The 17,640-nt window shown below is 61.8% G+C and overlaps 1 protein-coding gene and 1 long non-coding RNA gene across 5 annotated transcripts in view; one reads left to right on the top strand and one right to left on the bottom strand.

Annotated features, from left to right (window-relative positions):
• The window catches only part of VAC14 (VAC14 component of PIKFYVE complex), a 207,416-nt gene extending 189,981 nt beyond the window's left edge, over window positions 1-17,435 (top strand). For 3 of the 4 annotated variants that reach the window (XM_067721027.1, XM_067721028.1, XM_067721029.1), the window contains 5 exons: window positions 7,112-7,286; window positions 8,669-8,787; window positions 9,973-10,052; window positions 11,990-12,140; window positions 16,810-17,435. In XM_067721027.1, the coding sequence (XP_067577128.1) occupies window positions 7,112-7,286; window positions 8,669-8,787; window positions 9,973-10,052; window positions 11,990-12,140; window positions 16,810-16,972 (688 nt within the window). In that variant the 3' untranslated portion in view covers window positions 16,973-17,435. The remainder of the gene's footprint in view (window positions 1-7,111; window positions 7,287-8,668; window positions 8,788-9,972; window positions 10,053-11,989; window positions 12,141-16,809) is intronic. The other variant, XM_067721030.1, reaches the window with a different exon arrangement.
• On the bottom strand, window positions 4,268-11,131 carry LOC137215610 (uncharacterized). Its single transcript, XR_010939349.1, has 2 exons — window positions 9,055-11,131; window positions 4,268-8,255 (listed from the first exon to the last, which is right to left on the bottom strand). It is a non-coding gene; the product is annotated as an uncharacterized lncRNA (long non-coding RNA).
• Window positions 17,436-17,640: the final 205 nt, after the last annotated feature.

Consider the following 17,640-nt stretch of genomic DNA (forward strand, 5'->3'; position numbering starts at 1 on the left):
CCCAGCCTCTCTCAAGGGCTTGTTGGAGTTGATGTCATGGAGACAACAGGATTTCCTTTGGTGGCCCACCGCTTTGTTTTCATTTGCCCTGAGGGCTCGAAAGATGAAATACTCTGAAGCCGTGGGCTTTGCTACCCAGGGTTTGAGGCTTGGAGGCCTGGAGAGATGTCCCCCAGGGGTCTTCCCAGAGCCTCCAGCATGGGTCCCACCCCTGCCATCTGACCTGCCTCCAGCCATGCTCAGGGCAAGCTCCATGTGGGACAGGCCCGGAGGGGGCCGGAGAGGCACCTGTGAGTGGACAGTGGGGCCAGGCTTGACCAGGTTGCTTAAGAACACATGGGAAATGAGGCCCAGTGGGTCAGCCGGGCATGCGCAGAAGCTGGCTCCTGTCCTGGGGAGTGGGCAGGAAGGGCCACCGGACCACCCTGGGCAGTGGAGGAAGCCTTGATCCCTAGAGCAAACCCCAAGCCTGGAGAGAGGGGCTGTCTCGCACAGGGTGGCTAAGGCCCCAGCTGCCTCTACAAGACCATTTGGTTTTCCAGGCCGCTGCTGCCCAAAGGAGGCCTCCCCTGAAGGTCTCCGGATGAGCCCAGGTCAGGTGTCTGTGGTCCCCCAGAGTCTGGCCGTGCCGCTCTTGAACAATCAGACGGAGAGCTAAGTGGACAAGAGACCCTTTGCTTCGTCTTCTGCCTCTTCCCCATCATGCTGCGGCCCTCGCTCCATCCCCTTTGCACCAGTTCCCAGCAAGACCCAGAAAAACAAGTCCTCATGCCCCCTCCTCCCACCCCTACCCCCCGAAAAAAAAAAAACTTATAAGTGTATCAGACACATCGACTGCATTAAACACGATGAATTTTTTAGGCATGAGTTAGCAGGGTTACCATGGCTGCCTCTGCCCTGAGGGGCACACTGCCGAGGATTGATTGAAATAAATAAAACAGATTTACAATTTTCATACTTGGGAAGCAGAGAGCTGGAAAGGAAGAGAAGCAAGGGAGCTGTGGGGGGAGGATACAGTGAAACTCTGGAGCTTTCTGAACTTCCGGAGGGGAGGCCACTTCCTCCTCCCCTATTCTCATGTTATAGGACACGAAAGCTGCTCTCTCTTTAAATTTCTAAAGGATCCCAGCTGTTGGGCAGGGACAAGGCAGGGAGGGCCCTTTCCGGTGGGAATGGCTCTGGGCCCCTGTGTTCTCTGTACTTGACATTAGGCTGCACTTCAGAGTTATGGCTGTGAGGCTCCAGGTGTCTCCCAGGAAAGCCTGTGTCCCATTGGCCTTGGTCCGCTGAGGGGACGTGGACACCAGCTAGCGGCCAAAGGAGAGAGGAAGTGAGGGCCTGGCCCTCCATGCACAGTGTTGGCCTGGTCAGGACACGCGTGGCAGGGGATGAAGACGAAGGAAGGAGACTCAGGCTAAAGGGAGAAGGTGGGCCCTCTGGGGAAATGATCCGGCCCTGCTGTCCAGGATGCCTAGACGAGAGGCGCCTGAAGTGTGGTGTGCACCTTTTCTCACCTGCCGTGCATGCAGCCCAGGCAGGGGGAGGGCAGGGCCCAGAGCCACTGGGCAGGTCTTGGCTTCCACACTGAGACTTGGCCTTGCCCAACCTGGTACAGGTCCCTAGAAAAGAAGCGGCGTGTGGTCCCTTTCCCACACCACGACAGAGCAGAGGACAGCACCAGGCTCCCTGGTGGCCCGGTGGGGCTGGCCTCTGCCCGTGCCTTCACCAGTGAGGCAGCTTCCTCCCACCCAGCCTGGACCACATGGCCTCAGGGCACGACTGGCCTCTCCAAGCCTCCTGCAAGGCAGCTGATGTCTTCCTCCCACCCGCTCTGGCCCACATGTCACCTGAAGCAGGGGCCGTGGGTGGGTACCAGGCTGGGGACAGGAGAGCACCTCCCACCATGGCCACCACCGAGGCCAGTGGGTCTGGTGGATGCTTGGCCAGTGTTTGTGGTTAAAGGGACAGTGACGTGAAGCTCACAGCAGCCCAGCAAGTGTGGTGTGGCCACCTTCAGGCAGGCACTGCCCCAGAGTGCCTTCCTCGGCCCCAGCAAGTGTCTTGGCCTTTTGAGGCTGCCCCAAAGAAGGCCTCTCTGTGCATTAGGGAAAGTGGCAGTGCCCCTCTTGCGTCCCGGGGGCTTCAGAGCTGACCGAAGGCAGATTGCTCCTCTGAGAGCTCCTGGTATGTGACAGAGGGACCAAAGAGAGCTGTTCCCTCCCCAGTATGAACCCAGACCCAGAGCATGGGAACAGCTGTCCAGGCAGCACCGGGTGGCTGGAGGAGAGTGAGCCAGAGCCCCATCCGCGGGGCCTCACGGCCACACACCACAGGCCACCTTGAGGCCCACGCACGTGGACCCCGGCCCTAAGGTGGGCCTCCAGGTTGTGCCCCCCCAGACCCCATCCAAGTTCACGCCCACCCCACCTCTGCCTTGTCCCCAAGTATTTTCCAAGCCATTGTCTCATGATGAATAGCACTTTAATATGGGTATTAAAAAATATGGGCAAATGTTTAATGCTTGCAAGCTGTGTTTCATTATTGATGCTCTGCTTGAGAGCCCAGCAGGCAGCTCAAGCCGGGCGGGGGCTCAACAGAGAAGTGATGACGCAGCAGCCCTGCAAGGCAGCCATCTGCCAGGCCCCCCCGGGCGGGGACAGCCCCCGTGCCCGCTCACGACAGGCACCTAGGAGGCAAAGTGGGGAAAGGAACTTGGCCTCTGGGTCTGCATCCACCCTTTCTTGTCCCCCGGGCAGCTGTGTGACTAGGCCTCTCTGCCTGAGGGTATAGGCTTGTATGAGGACTCAGGATGCCGCGGGAGGAGCCCGGGGCCGGGCGCAGGGAGACTGAGGCCGCCTGTGTGGGTCGTGTCACAAACTCAGGGCTGAGTGAAAAGTGGGCCCCTTTCCTTCCTCCCCCACCTTCCTGATGCAGGAGGAAGAATCCTGCTCAGGTGTCCAGAGCTCGCAAGGTACAGCCCAGCCCACCGACGCAGACTCGCCTTCCCCTAAAATGCCCAGATGGTGCCCTGAGCCCGGTGAGCACGTGCAGCCTCTGACCTTTCCATCACCCCCGAACTGCCCCAAGTGGACTCATGTAACACCCTCTGCACGGTGCCCGGCGTGTGCTTAGGGCTCCCCGGGAGCTAATACTTTATTATTCCTGCCTCCTGGAAGCCTCATGACCCAGCAGTCTGGAGGCATCTTCCTTTTCTGCAGTCTACAGTGACCTTGGGATGAGACAGCAAAGACCGGGTGAGGTGACAGGTGACCCCCACCGCCACTCCCCTCCACTTCCTGCCCCTGCCGGTCTGCAGGGCTGGAGCCCCCTTCGATGGAGCCCTATGAGCCGCTGCCGCAGGCTTCCAGGCTCTGTCCAGTGGCCTCCTGGGGCGGGAGAGACAACCCCCCTGAAGCAGGTGTAGCTGCGGACATCCAGAGCCCAGCGGGCGGGGCATGAAGGCTAGATGCCGCTTGTGCCGCCGCTGCCGCTCCTCCATGGTCCCTCTTCCCGGCTCCTCCCGGCCCTCCCCTCCTTTTCCCTCCCCTCCCGTGGTGGTTTAATTAGCGGTGCTCAGGGGGAGATCCCTTGGTGTGATGTGTTGTGCCCTACCCTTCAGGCTGTCCTGGCGGCTTGGGCGTCTCCTGAGGTCTCCCTGGACTGGGCAGCCAGGTCCTGGGTGATAGGCTGAAAATGTACTGTCAGGGCAGCTGCTGTCTGCATACCAGGCTGGCACAGCATGCCGGGGCATGCCCAGGAGCAGCTAAGGGATGTGCTGGAATGGGGCAGAGGAACGTCTCCGGGGCTGTTCATGAAACCTTGGGTGGAGATCAGCGCAGCTCCTCCATGCGGTAATGTGCAAAAGTGATTCTTGGTATGAGGGACATGAGGGTCACAGGCAAGGCCCTGCCCTTTGCAGCTCATGTTATGGTGGGAGAGACAGCAGGGGACCCAGTAAACGAGTCCATCAACCAGATGACTCAGGTGATGAGAAACGCTTAGAAAGAAACAGGACTTCCCTTAGAAAGGGCTGGTGGCAGAGGGGTGCGCATGGGACAGAGGCTTCCCCTGAGGCTGGTGTTGGAGCTGAGATCTCCATGGCTGGAGGGAGCCAGTTGTGCGCTGGTCCCCGGGAGGAGCTGCCCAGGCCAGGGCAGAGGTCAGGAACAGAAGAAACACAGGAGAGGCCTGCACGTCGTGGGTAAAGGAGGACTCATAAGAGCTGAGGTTGTGAGGAGCTGACCAGAAAGTGTGAGGGCCTGGAGGCTGTGGTCAGGAGCTGGGTTTATTTAGATCCAGCAGGAAGCCGCTGAGGAGGGCCATGCTCTGATTAGGACTTTTTAAGAAGCGCCCCAGTTGGTGCATGGAGGGTGAATGGTGGGGTGAGAGGAGACACAGGGAGACCCAATTAGAAGCTGGCTTGGAATTGACCAGGCAAGAGAGGGCTGACCCTTGGCCCAGGGCAGGGTAGCTGAGACGGGCCAGGAGCCAGGTGTGCCCTGCAGGCAGAGCCCCTGGGCTTGTTGGTACACTGGACAGAGGGGCCCAGAGGATCAAGGAGGACTCCTTGGTTTGGGCTGGAGCAGCTAGGTGGGCAGTGATGCCACTTCCTGAGGCCGCAGGGCACCGATGCCCCCCTGAAGGCTGGGGGACCAGAGTCTAAGGGGAAACCAAGAGGTGTGCTTTGGCCCCGCCGAGTCTGAAGTGCCTGTTGGGCAGCCATGCGGGGCATCCACCAGGCAGGCGGTGTCCATCCGGAGCTCAGTGGGGGCTCAAGAGGCACGTGTGGGAGCCGCTGATCTAGAGATGGCTTTGAAGATTTCCGTGGGACCGGACATGACCACCAAGAGGTGCAGACCAGGGAGAGAGCAGAGGAGGAGAGCGCCGTGGTGGCAAGAGTATTTCCGGAATACTCTGCATCCCTGACCTTCTGTAGCTCCCCAGTGTTTCCGGGTTCTTAGGGACACCAGGAGGCCTTGGCGCCCGCCTCTGCTCATCGCCACCCCCTCGCCTATCCCTCCGCACCCTCCTCAGCCGTCCTCACGGGAGAGCACCACCCCCGCCCTTCAGCTGCTGCAGGTCCCCTCAGGCCTGTGGTCCCTGGAGAGCGCGGCCTGGCAGCAGCCTCGGCTGTTGGCCCCGTCATGGAGACGGCAGCAGCTGCAGGCGACGGGCATTTGTGACCATTTGTCAGAACACTCCCCTTCCTCCCCGGCCTGCCCTCCTGAAACATTTCTATCCCACAGCCCTGGAGATGGGGTCGTCTCGGGGTGGGAGGACCACGAGGGGACAGGAAGTGCTGCCTAGGCTCCGTTGAAGGGCCAGGCGTCCTCCTGGGAGCTGGCCCTTGTCCCCCACCCATGGTACCAATAAGGTACCCAACCAGGGGTCCCATTTGCCACATACTGTGCACCCACAGGAGCTGCCACTAGTCTTGATGACCGCCCTCTGAGTAGCCCCCATGGTGCAGGTAGATGTCACCCCCATTCGGAGGTGGAGAAATTGTCACACAGACACACTGGGCCACACAGCTGGGCAGGGGCACCGGGCTCCAGGGCCCGGGCCCCTCCTCCACCCACACCAGGTGAGCAGGGGGGCTCCGCCTGCCCTCCCGCAACTGTGGCAGGGCTTTCCCCACACCACCCGCCGGCCCCGTCCCCCCAGCAGCTTTGTTTCCATTTCTCTGGTGGTTTCTTGCCCAAGCCTGCCGGTTCCAGCTGGGCCTAGGCTGGAGACGCCTGCCTGCTGTTTGCGCCTCGTGGTTTGGCCTCTCTGTTACCAAATGCTCCGGGATTTTTTGGAGCCGGGTGTGGGGAAGAAGCTTCTCCAGTCTGGCCCCAAGGCGTGGCTGGCGTTTGGAAGGAAACGGGAAGCCAGACCGTGATAACGCCGAGTTTAGTGTGAGCTCAGTGACCTGGGGTGGACATACTTCAGGCTCGTGGGCTCCAAATGGGGCTCATTTTGTCCAGCACCTGAGACCTTGAGGCCTCAGACCCGTCGTCCCCACAAGCCTGAGGCCTGGTCTGTGGATGCTTCCCTGGAGCAGAGACCAGGAGGAGATGGGGACGGGGTGCCTTGCTGACACCGGTCCCCAACAGGCAGGGCTCGGGGGCCACACCCCACCCTCCTTCCCAGCCACTTGCCAGCTCCTTGGTTTGCTCTTCTTAGTTTCAAGAGCCTTGGGATCCTTAAACTCCCAGCAGGAAGGCCTGCTCATCCCCTCAAGGCCAGGCCTCTGTGGGCAAGCGGCCACCTAGGGAGGTCAGCAGGCTTCCCTGAGGCGCGTCCTTGATACCTGCCTGTCACTGTGGACGTCACCTTGTCCCAGGGACCCTGGGAAAACTGCTTTCCTCCTCCATTCTCTGGGTTCCCTGTTTTCCCTTTTATAAAATGGAGTCTCCTTTTCACAAAGCCCAAGCCTTATCCCCCCCAAGACTCTTATTAGAGGAGAGATAGTGGGAAGAAGTGGCCCTAAGTCATCCCGTGACCTTGGCCAGGTCACCTGGCCTCCCCACCAGAGTTTCATTATCGAACAGCGAAGGTAGAACTCAGGGTTGCCTTAGGGCTTGTTCGCCCCACGAGCACCTACCGAGCCCCTGCTACGTGCAGGCACCACTCCAGGCGTGGGTGGCACCATGAAGAGCCCACACAAGCTCCTGACCCTGGGCTCTCACGGGGGAGGGCGGGGGGACACCATCCGCGGATGAGCAGAGTGCGGATTTGTCACGTGAAGATAATCTCTAGCCAGAAAAGTAAAGCCGGGAAGGGACACAGAGCGCCTTGGCACATGGGGAGGCGTTGCTATGCTATGTGGGAGATCAGAAAGGTACCTCAGGGCTCCTGGGGCCACACTGGCAGCCAGAGGCCCCGCTGCTTCTCTCGGGATCCCACTTCCTGGCCTGGGGTGGGCCGGGGGATAGATGGAGCCCGTGGGGCTCTGGAGTTGCCGAGAGGCGTGGAGCCAGGTCCGCTGTGAGCAGCCCCCTTGGCCCTCCGCAGGCCCCAGAGCCGGGGTCCCACACCAGGCCCAGGAAAGAGCAGGTTTCCTCAGGAGGGGGCTCGGAGCTGCGGCCCAGAGGCCTCCAGAGCCTCCACTCGGCCCGTTTTCCAGGCAGCTCTGCCTCCTGCTGAACGCGGAGAACATCTTCCACTCGATGGCGGACATCCTGCTCCAGGAGGAGGACCTCAAGTTCGCCTCGACCATGGTCCACACCCTCAACACCATCCTGCTGACCTCCACTGAGCTCTTCCAGCTGCGAAACCAGCTGAAGGACCTGAAGACCCCGGTACTGCCCGCCCACGGGCTCCAGCCTGGTGCTATCTATGTGCCCACGGGCGCGGCCATGCCAGCCCAGCCCTCGTTACCCGGAGGTTGGCGAGGAGGAGACAAGAATGTGACCTGAGGTCTCCCTGGTCCGCCGTCAAATAGGGGTCCCCCTGGGTTGGCTGCGTGTAGGTGCCAGCCATGGGAGGGAGTCACAGCGGGTTTCCTTGGAGCTACCCGCTCTGCCCACAGAAGACTCCAGACCCCACTCCAGGTCCACGTGCCCTCCCTGACACCCTGCACCCCACCAGCACTGCCCCCTCGCACACAGGGTAGGTTGGGTTCTGAGCCCGCCTTGCAGGACCCGCAGAGTCAGACCTGCCGGGCCGTGTCACCCAGTCAGGGTCAGGCCTCTGGATTGCAACCCCACTGGGGATCCGGGGTCGTTGCTCTCCTCACCCTCCTCCTTGGCCAGGACCCCGCTCTCCCACAGAGGGACACATCTGTCTTACAGGATGCCCCGTGTAAGCCAGGGTGTGTCACAGTGCTGCCTGGCCCAGGCTTTCGGTGAGGACCCACCAGGGCTGGTCAGAGAGAGCAGGGAGGCGCTCACCATTCTACCGAACTGCTCTGGGGGACACGGGTCAAAGGCCTCGCTCGGCGCAGAGGAGGGGGGCTGAGCTGCAGAGGGCCCCCAGGGGTAGCCGCCATCCCGGACGTGCCGGCAGCTCCAGCACGTTTCATCTGGGCTGTGGTCACCACCTTCCCATCTCAGACCCTGCCTCGGCCCTCTCTCAGGGAGTCTCCAAGACATCCAAGCCTGTGCCTGAGGGCATCTGGGGCTGAGCCACTGGGAATGACCCAGGCCACACCCCTGCCTTCTTCCTGTGGTTCCTTCCAGACATTCGCAGAGGCCTAAAGAATGTTCCTCGGGGCAGGGGCTCTCGAGTGTGGGCTCAGCTCCTGGGCTGGTTCCCGAGTGTAAGGTGGGCTGCAGAGGAGGGAAGAGATGGCATTTGAGGACGGCGGGAGGGCACTGCCGGGGAGAGCCTGGGCCCTGAGGACGCTTCCTCGCCGCCCCCCTCCGGTCACACCGCCTCCCAGCCCCACAGGCTCGGGACCATGGGCTGTGGAGAGGACGATTACTGTTGTTTGCCGAGGGCAGAAATACCAGCACAAAGGACAGGCTCACTCCCAAGCAGCAGGCCCTCACAGCCATCACCATGTGGCTTTGTGGGACAGAGAGTAATGACAGGGTCTGAGGAGGAGCTGTCAGCGTTTCCTTTGTGACAGCCCTTCCCAGCTGGGCTCCCTGGCGCTCTGAGAGGGGCCCTGAGTCTGGGCCGCGCACCCGCGGGGAAGGAGCGGGGGCTCGATTAACTGCTTACACCTCTCCCCCCTCAGGAGAGCCAGAACCTGTTCTGCTGCCTGTACCGCTCCTGGTGCCACAACCCAGTCACCACGGTGTCCCTCTGCTTCCTCACCCAGAACTACCGGCACGCCTACGACCTCATCCAGAAGTTGTATCCTTCACTCACTGTTCTTCCAGTCCAGCCTCTGGGGGTGGGGGGGGTGGGGGGCGGAGCGGGTGCTCCCTTCCCACCCACGTGGTGGCCCAATTGCCATCCTTCTGCCCTGACCCTACGCTCCGCCTCCAGGCCTTAGGCCATCAGGACCCGTGAGGGCACAGTGAGGGGTGGATTCCAGTAAACAGGGTCATCTAGGGCCTCGTAGAGGGGAGCTAGCCCTGGAGAAGCTTTGTGAGCTGGGGATCAGGGATGGGTGCTTACCTAGGTAAGGGTGTCCCGAGAAAGAGGCAGGGTGCCCTCTGCGCGGTGCTGGGGCAGGGTGGGGAGAGAAGGCCCGGGAGCAGGGGGGCTGCCGGGCTGCAGCAGGCCGGTAGGTGAGGAGCTCAGGACCTTTGGGGCCCACAGAGCCAGGGCCCAGCAGAGGACAGGACAGGGAGAAGCAGGCTGGAGGGGAGGCCTCAGGGAGACGGAGCGCCGCTCAGGGCCTGCCTCAGAGAAAGGTATCCATGGTCGGCTTTTTGTTTGAAACACCGTGAAGCAAACCAGCTTCCTCTGTGAACGTCTGGTGTGTGACCCGGATTGGACGGACATTTAGGATGCAAAATTGGTCTCCTTCCCTGATGGGCCAGGAGTTGGGGGGTAAGGAGAGAGGGGCCCTGAGGTGCCTCCACTGAGAGCCCGCTGTGGCCTCGCCTGGCTCCCTCAGGGTGCCTGCTCGCCTTCAGACTACGATTTGCTCCTCTCCGCCACTGGTGTGACCCGAGGACTGCAGGCCCCAGGCTTGCAGCAGCCCTGACCTTGGCCCTGCTGACAGGCATCCACTCAGGCAGGAACAGGGGCCTTTCCTGCCCAGCCCTCCCCCATAGGCTGCAGGGCGGTGATGAGCGCCTTTCAGGGCCTGCAGGGCACAGAGGAGAGAGCGGCGGAGCAGAGCCGGAGTGCTGCGCAGGGGGACAGCTGTGAGGGACAGAGAGGCAGGGGGACAATAGGCTGCTGTCCTTTGTGTCCTGATCCTGCTCAGGTGGAAACATGCTCTGTGCCTGCAAGCCAGGGCCCAGTGGGAGGTGTGCTCTGTGCCGATGGGTCGAGCCCCTAGGGCCCAGCTCCCCGGCTGCCCCCGCCGCCAGAGAGGCAGGCTGCCCTGGCCAGTGGTTCCACTTCCCTTGACCACCCACCCAGCGGGGACCTGGAGGTCACTGTGGATTTCCTCACGGAGGTAGACAAGCTGGTGCAGCTGATCGAGTGCCCCATCTTCACATGTGAGCAGGCCTGGAGGGAGGTGGGAGGGAGAGCAGCTCTTGGCTACCACTGGGGAGGGAGCGAAAACAGTCACCCCAGGGATGCTTCTAGAATGTCAAGAAACGTAAGGATGGGGATGACAGGGCTGAGGAGGTACACAGGGCTGGGACATGTGCATCAGAGCGTGGGTCCTGCCCGTGCGCCTTAAGGCAGGGCTCGACACAGGCCAGCGCTGAGGGCAGAACCCACCTGAAGAATAGTGTCACCTCTGCGGGGGGAACTGGAGCAGTGCCGTGGGGGGCAGGTGGAGCAGCCGTCCCAGAGCTGTCCCCGGCCACCCCTCCAAGCACACTGCCCTCTGCTGTGGCTCTTGGAAGCTGGGGGCACCCTGGGCCCACCCGCAGGTTGCTCCCTTGTGCCCAGGATCCACGCCCTCGTCCCTCTGCAAAGCAGAGCTGGCGTTTGCCAGGAGCTGCCTGATTGTAACACCCGGGCTGAATGTGCAAAGTGGCAGCTGGCTGGGGTGAGCGCAGCTCCTGGCGCCTCGACACATACAGTGCCCGCTCCCCAAGGCAGGCAAGCCTCTGAATGACGCTCGTGTGCTTACGGCCTGGTAGCGAAGCCGGGAGGCATCCCTGCCGGTGGCCACCCTCCTGCCGGGCTGGTCACCCAGGCCTCCTGCTGTGGTGGCGCCCCGATCTGCCCAGGCCAAGCCCGTCGGCCTTCACCCTGGAGCCCAAAGGCAAACCCAGGGGCCGAGGGGCCCCCTCCCATCCAAACAGAAGACAGCTTCTCCAAACAGCCAGCCATCACAGTAACACATGCCCAGGGGACCCAAGAGCAGGAGGGAGACCCTGTTCCCAGGGCAGTGCATCGAAGCCTGTCCCAAATGGCCCCCTGGCCTGACATTTCACTTCCCCAAAGGCCTCCCAGGGCAGCCTGGCACACACTCGCCTGGGGGCAGGTCCAGCCTGACCCTAGAGAAGCCGTGAACACCTCTCCAGGCCCAGGGCTTTGGTGGGGTGACCACAGCAGACGTCCCCTGGTCCTGCCCAGCACCCATTCCAACCCTAGGTTGCCTAGACCCCCCTGGTAGCTGGCTTGGCCCCGTAGCCCAGCTTACCCAAGGCCCAGGACTAGATTCAAAACAGGTCCCCGCCTCTTCTGGAGTCGCTGGGCCTGGGCAGGACTGCCACCTGGGGTGAGGGGAGGGGCTGCTGTGAGAGGCCCCTGCTTCCTGGCTCACCCTGGCCCCAAGGCCCCCGTCCAGCTGCTGGGGTGACACGGTCTCTCCAGAGGTTTGTGGTTTGTCCTCCACCAAGGACGCCTGAGACTGGGCCTCGGAGAAGGTAGAAACGAGTGATGCTCCTGGAAGGGCTCAGAGGAGAGCCACGTGGGCCTGTTTATCTGGGACGGATGCTGGGCAAGACCCGGGTGCGTCTCCCCGCCGTCTGGTGGGGGAGGCAGGGCTGGTATCTGACATGGATTTCCAAAAGCATCCACCAGACACTCAGGGGCTTGATGGGTGTTTGGTCGCACACCAAAGCGTTTTCCATCCTGCCCTCCCTTAAAGCTGCCCTAATCCAGTCTTTCTCTCCAGCTCACCCTATTTATAGCTCTCTCGTGCTGGCACGTGCAGAGCAGACCCGGGAATCTGTTACGCTACAGGCCCCAAGCCCCCTCATCGCCAGGGAGGCAGTGAGTGCTGGGGGAGGGGACCAGGCCTGGCAGCAGGTTGGGGGTCGCCAGGCTCAGGTGACTGTTGGGAAGATCAGACGGAAGGCAGGTGGGCAGGTCAGAAGAGGCAGGGCGATCATGGGGACGGCTAAGACGCTGCAGGAGGAGAGGCAGGCACGTCTGGCTGAGAGGAGCCCCGGCCACCAGGCTGGCCCTTTCCTGGCCAGGCTGAGGTGCCACCCAGAGCAGTGCCTGACCCCTGCCCTCTGCCCTCCCGCAGATCTGCGCCTGCAGCTGCTGGATGTGAAGAACAACCCGTACCTGATCAAGGCCCTGTACGGCCTGCTCATGCTGCTGCCCCAGAGCAGCGCCTTCCAGCTGCTCTCCCACCGGCTCCAGTGCGTGCCCAACCCCGAGCTGCTGCAGACGGGGTAAGTGCCCAGCTCGTGGGGGCGGGGCTCTGTCAGCGAGCAGGGCCAGGGCTGGCTGGGCTGGCAGGGCCTGGCGAGCGGGAAGTTTTAAAGGGGCTACCAGGGCCCGCCCTCAGCTCGGCATCACACCTCCTGTCACTGCGGACACTGTCCACCCTTCAGCCACTTGCCCGTGGGTTTCCATATCAGAGCACCGGGCTGGGAGATTCTGGGAGCGTCTATGCGGTGGTAGGTAGTTGGAATACCTTCTCCCAGCAGTCAGGGTGGAGTGAAATCAAAAAACCTGAGAGCATGCTGGCGTGACCCAAACAGAGGCCCCTGGAGAGAAAGTCCAGAGGGGAGGAATTCGTGCCCCAGCTCAGCCACTGCGTCCCAGGTGGTACGTGGGCAAGAGAGCTACATAGGGTCCCTCCCGGGCCTCAGACAGCCCTCCCTTCCCATCTGTAGCAGAGGCTCAACGCTTGGCCACTGAGTGACCCTGGCACTGCTAGGACCCTCCCAATCTCCTCCTGACTGGAGTGGGAGGCAAGGGTGCCCCCGTGGCTACCCTGCTTGCGACCTGTCCGCGGGAAGCACGGGTCCCAGGAGCTCTGCCGTGGAGAGGCCCAGCACGGCAGCCTCTGGGGAGGAGGGCTGCAGCCCCTCGGGGGCATCCAGGCTCCCACCCTGAGCCCGCTGCTGGCCCGGCCCCCAGAGCCTGTTGGGTCATGTCTATATTTGGTAGCCCTTGGAGGCTTTGCCTCATCCACAGGCCTTTGGCATCAGAGACGGAAAATTTCACTTGTCGGGTCACCATGGAAACAAGCAGAGCCACTGAGAAGATTTACGCTGAGTGGAGCGCACCCAGCTTGCACCAGATGCCCTGTGTGTCTAGAATTCCCTCCCAAGCTGTTAGACCCCCTCGGCAGGCCTGGCGCCTCGCCCCCCGCCAAAGGTCTCGGGCCTTTGCCCTTGCAATGGATGCAGGCAGCCTTGAGATGGGCCTGCCCGGCACTCTGGGCCCCTGACCCGAGCCCCTGTGCCCTCCGTCTCCCAGGGTCTAGGCCACCACCACCCCTCCCACCTGACCTGGTCTCTCCAGGGGCTGGGCGTGGGGCCCCTAATGGGCTGTCGGCCTCAGGCCGCTGGAGGGGCTGGGAGCCCCCAGCAGGTGTGGCCTCCAGGCCAAGGCCCAGCTCCTGCCCACCCTGCCCCTTTCCCCAGACGGCAGCGCTCAGGGGTGGAGGGCTGGTCCTTGTCCCAGCTGCTCCTGGTGCCACCGGGTAATCCTCAGGGGAAGGCACTCAGCGCACTGAGTGTCCCAGGGAAGCGGGAGCAGCTGCAGAGTTAGGTGTGCATTTTATTCCCTTGGCCGGAGCACCTCTATCTCCTGGGAGTCGGAAAGGCCCTGACGCCACACCTCGCTTTGCTGCCTTGGCCTCTGCTGGCCTTTGCAGTGCCCAAAGGGTGTTAGGGTCACCCTGGCAGCCACTTAGGAGGGAAGGTACAGCTGAAATTGAGAAGGAGGCAGGAACGGCTGCTTCCCTGTGACCTCTGGGCCAGGCCACAGCCCCTGTGCTGCTGAGGGCCAGTCCCTTCTCAGAGCTCTGCCTGCTGCATCTCCTCATATAGGAACATCCTATGGAAAAGGAAGGCAGGCTCAGAGTAGTTGGACTCCTCCCTGCGCTCCCTAAGCCAGAACAGAGCAAGTCTGCAGAGGAAAGCTGGGGGAAATGAGGCTTTCCCCCAGATCTCCCATGGTCAGAGTCAGGAAGTCTTGAGCCAAAGGGCTGAGGCCTCTGGGTCAGTGGATGGTTCACAGGCCTGGACTGGATCTGGTCCGAGCTCTGCTGCGGATTTGCTCTGTGACCTCAGGCAAGCCCCATGCCCTCTCTGGGCCCTTGGTTTCTTCATCAGTAAGTGAGCATTTGGACTGAATGGATCCTTGAGGTTCCGCTCAGTCTTCAAGGCTTTGGGTTCCCAGCCTTTCTTTGCAAGGACCTAGGAAGAGCTGTCATAGAAAAAGGCAGCAGAGCCTTGGGCAAGGAAGGGGCCTCAGGAACAGCTGGGGGCAGGGTCAGGTTGCAGGGTTGGGCACAGAGGGACAGCTCCCGCCCTGGAGAGGGGGCTGAGGACAGTCTCAGCCCCGGGAGAGGCGGGCAGCTGGAAGACAGCGTCAGGTTGCCTGACAGGCCCGTGTGCCGGGAACAGCTGGGGGAGTCTCCGCTCCTTGCCCATCCCCCCCCTTCTGTGCACTCAGGGTGCCGGCAGGACTAGGGAACCCTGGCCCCCCGCTCGGGCTTCTGGGCCACTCCCCAGGGACCATCTCCTCAGTGAGGCAAGAGGGAGCCTCTGAAGGAGAGGCTGGTGACAGGTGCGTGGGCGCGGTGGCAGGAGAGAGGGCTGGCTTTGGGTTCTGGAACCCCAGCTCTGTGCTGCTGGCTGGGTGTCCCCTAGCCACTCACTGCCTGAGGGTTGCTGTAAACACACAGAGAACATGAAGGCCTGAGCAGCGGCCGTGCCCACTGTGACTAGCAGGGAGAGGCCCAGCCTCAATGCTCAGTGGAGTCCCCGTACCCATGGACATACCCCTCCCTGCTACCAAGACTTGAGGCCAGGAAGGGTCTGCCCCAAAGGGACGCTGAGTCATGGGGGGGAAGGACTTCTTGCCTCCGTTAGGGCCCAGAGAGCAAGGTGCGGCCCAGTCCTCCCGACGCCTACCCTCACGTGGCCACATCTGTGCACATCACCCTGGATTTGCCATCCATGCTGGCATCTCCCTGGAAACCCCTAATCTCAGTTTCCCTCCTCTGGATCTAATGCAGAGAGTGTTGCGGAGAGGAGCATACAGATCCGTGGGTGCCCAGCCTCAGACAGCACATTTCAGGATCATCTCTGGGCTGGGGTAGCATCTGGCCACCCTCTGGCGTTAGGGCTCCAAGCTGCAGGGTGTCCTTCAGCATCCTCAGGAGCGGGAGTTGCTCTCTTGGGGCAGTAGCACCCGGGCCACAGGTTACTAGGACAGGGATGGCCCTTCCCCATTCCCAGGGGAGTTGAAAGCAGCCAGAGACCAGAATGCTGCCCGCAGTCTGGCCCCCTAGAGCGAGCCCCACCCAGCTCGTTTTGATCTTTGTTGAATTTGCCTGAGTCCCAGCTCCAGAGGCAGAGCCTGAGGCCCAAGAAAGAAGCAGCCACGGCCACAGTCCAAGGTGTTGTCAGGTGGTGTGTCTTTAGCAGGAAGGGACCAGGCTGAGTAGGGGTACAGGGGCCCACTTCCAGGCTCCAGATGGCATCCCAACCATGGGAAGAGTTCCCAATGCCCCTGGTCCTGGTGGCTGGTCAGAGATGGCTTTCAGGCTCTGACCATTGGTGGGCTGCGCCTTACCAGGAGCCAGGCTCGTTGGTGAGGGTTCCATTTGGGTGAAGCACCGTTGTGATTCACCCAAATGGAATGAGCTGCTGGGCCCCGCCTGGCCTTACCTCAATGGGACAGAGTTGTAGCCACAGTGGGCACCCATCGGGTACCTAGGCTGGGGCTGGGCATCAGGCCAAGTTCTTCATGTCCAGTATGGAGGAATCCTCACCCATGGGGGGGCTCCTGTGGCAGTACCCCCTTACAGAGGAGGATACTGAGTTACCTGCCCAAGGTCAAGTGTCTAGGGGGTGGTCGTGTTACAGTTGGGTCCAGGTCTGTCGAGCTCCTGTGCTCAGCTGCTACCTGGACCTCTCCTGCCATATTGGGGTCTTTTCATGAACTCAAAGGGCCCAAGGATTCTCTGCTTAGCTGATCAGCCCACAGCCTTCATGAGATCCCTTACCAGGGCCACCAGGCCTCAGGGCCTGGAAGCAGATCCTTCCCAGCCCACAAAGATCTGCTTCCAGTGAGGCCAGAATGAGGGAGAAACAGAGTCTTTTCTTGGGACTCTTTGCTGGGGTGATGATTAGGAATGGGACAGGGGCCCAAGTGGATCTAGTCCCCCGGGGCAAGCTCAACCCTGGGCTTGAAGGGGGCAGCAGGGCGAATGCATTGCCCAAGTATAGGGAGCATCAGGCCCGTGGCAGTTGTGCAGTGCACAAGCTGTGAGGCGGTACAGAGCAACTGCGGAGAGTGCTAGCAAGAGGAGTTCCCGGAGGCATCACCTGCCCAGTGGGGAGACCAGCTCTCCTTCCGCAGGGATAGAGAGTGACTGCAGGCCTCTGGGCCCCAACGTTCAAAAACAGATGTCCTGCCAAGTTGAGGGCCAGTAGACTTCAGCCACCCCTGTGGTCCCCGGCCCTAGCCCTGCCCTAAAGAAAGGGCCAGGCTGCCTCCTCCCCCTTCTCCCTGGACCTTGTTCCAGGCCCCAGCTGGCTTCCTGGCTGGCTCCTAGCCCTGGCTTTCACCCCAAAGGGAGCCACTCATAAACAGGAAATGCTTCCCGATGTGATGCCTGCTCTGGGCACCGTTGCCAGCCCACAGGCTGAAGGCCCTATCCAAGCAGCAGTGTTGACTGGTCCCACCAGCTGTGGGGGAGGGGATGCTCATAGGGCTCCCTGCTCTTTGGGGCTGACTGCTGGGGACCTACACCTGGACTCCCCGCGGTCGAGCTCCCCCAGCCTGTGGCCCTGCTGTGGCTGATGCTTCCCCGCTCCAGCAGCCGCATCATGTGCTGAGACACTGACGCTGAGCCCTTCTGCTCCCTTTCCCCAGAGACGGTGTGAAGGCAGCCCCCAAGTCACAGAAAGCAGACTCCCCGAGCATCGACTACGCCGAGCTGCTGCAGCACTTTGAAAGGGTCCAGAAGAAGCACCTGGAAGTGAGGCACCAGCGGAGTGGGCGTGGGGATCACCTGGACCGGAGGGTTGTCCTCTGATAGGCCTGGCCTGGGGAAGGGCCCAAGGAGTGGTCCCATGGAGCACTTGGGGTCTTCAGGCCCCCTCCCCAAAGAGCCCGAGGACCTGCCTCAGGGGCAGGGCTGGGCCTGGCCACCAGCGCAGGGCAGGGTAGGGGACTGGAAGCTCTGTCCACCCAAGCTCCTCTCACAGGCCCTCCAGCGCAGTCAGCTGCACTCTGGCATTCAGACAGAGCTGGCTTCCTGCCAGGGTGAGGCCGCAGCCTCAGACGCCCCCATTTTCTGGAATCGGGTTCTTTCTAATGCCCTCTTGTAAAAGAGCTTGACCTCCCCAGCGCACCAGAGCTTTGGCCTCCTGTGGATGTGTGTGTACATATGTGTATACACATCTGTGCACATAGGGACCAGCACAGAGGTCCATATGAATGGCGCACCCTCTGTCCCAATAAAGAAACGCAACCCGTGCCTGGCCTGCTCCTTCCCACCGATGCCTGCCCCCGCCTGATGCTGCAGTTGCCCCAGGACCTTGCTGCCTGTCCTAGAGATTTGTTCTCATGGTGGTCCCAGGAGTGCTGGCTCTGCCAGGAGAGGCTGGTCGCTCTCTGCACACTCACCTGACTGGGGTGTGGGCCTTGGGCCCAGCCCTTACCTCTATAGAACCAGCCCCTTCTTCCTGGAGAGCACAAAGC

Source organism: Pseudorca crassidens, chromosome 20 (assembly GCF_039906515.1).
Source record: "Pseudorca crassidens isolate mPseCra1 chromosome 20, mPseCra1.hap1, whole genome shotgun sequence".
Classification (NCBI taxonomy): Eukaryota; Metazoa; Chordata; class Mammalia; order Artiodactyla; family Delphinidae; genus Pseudorca; species Pseudorca crassidens.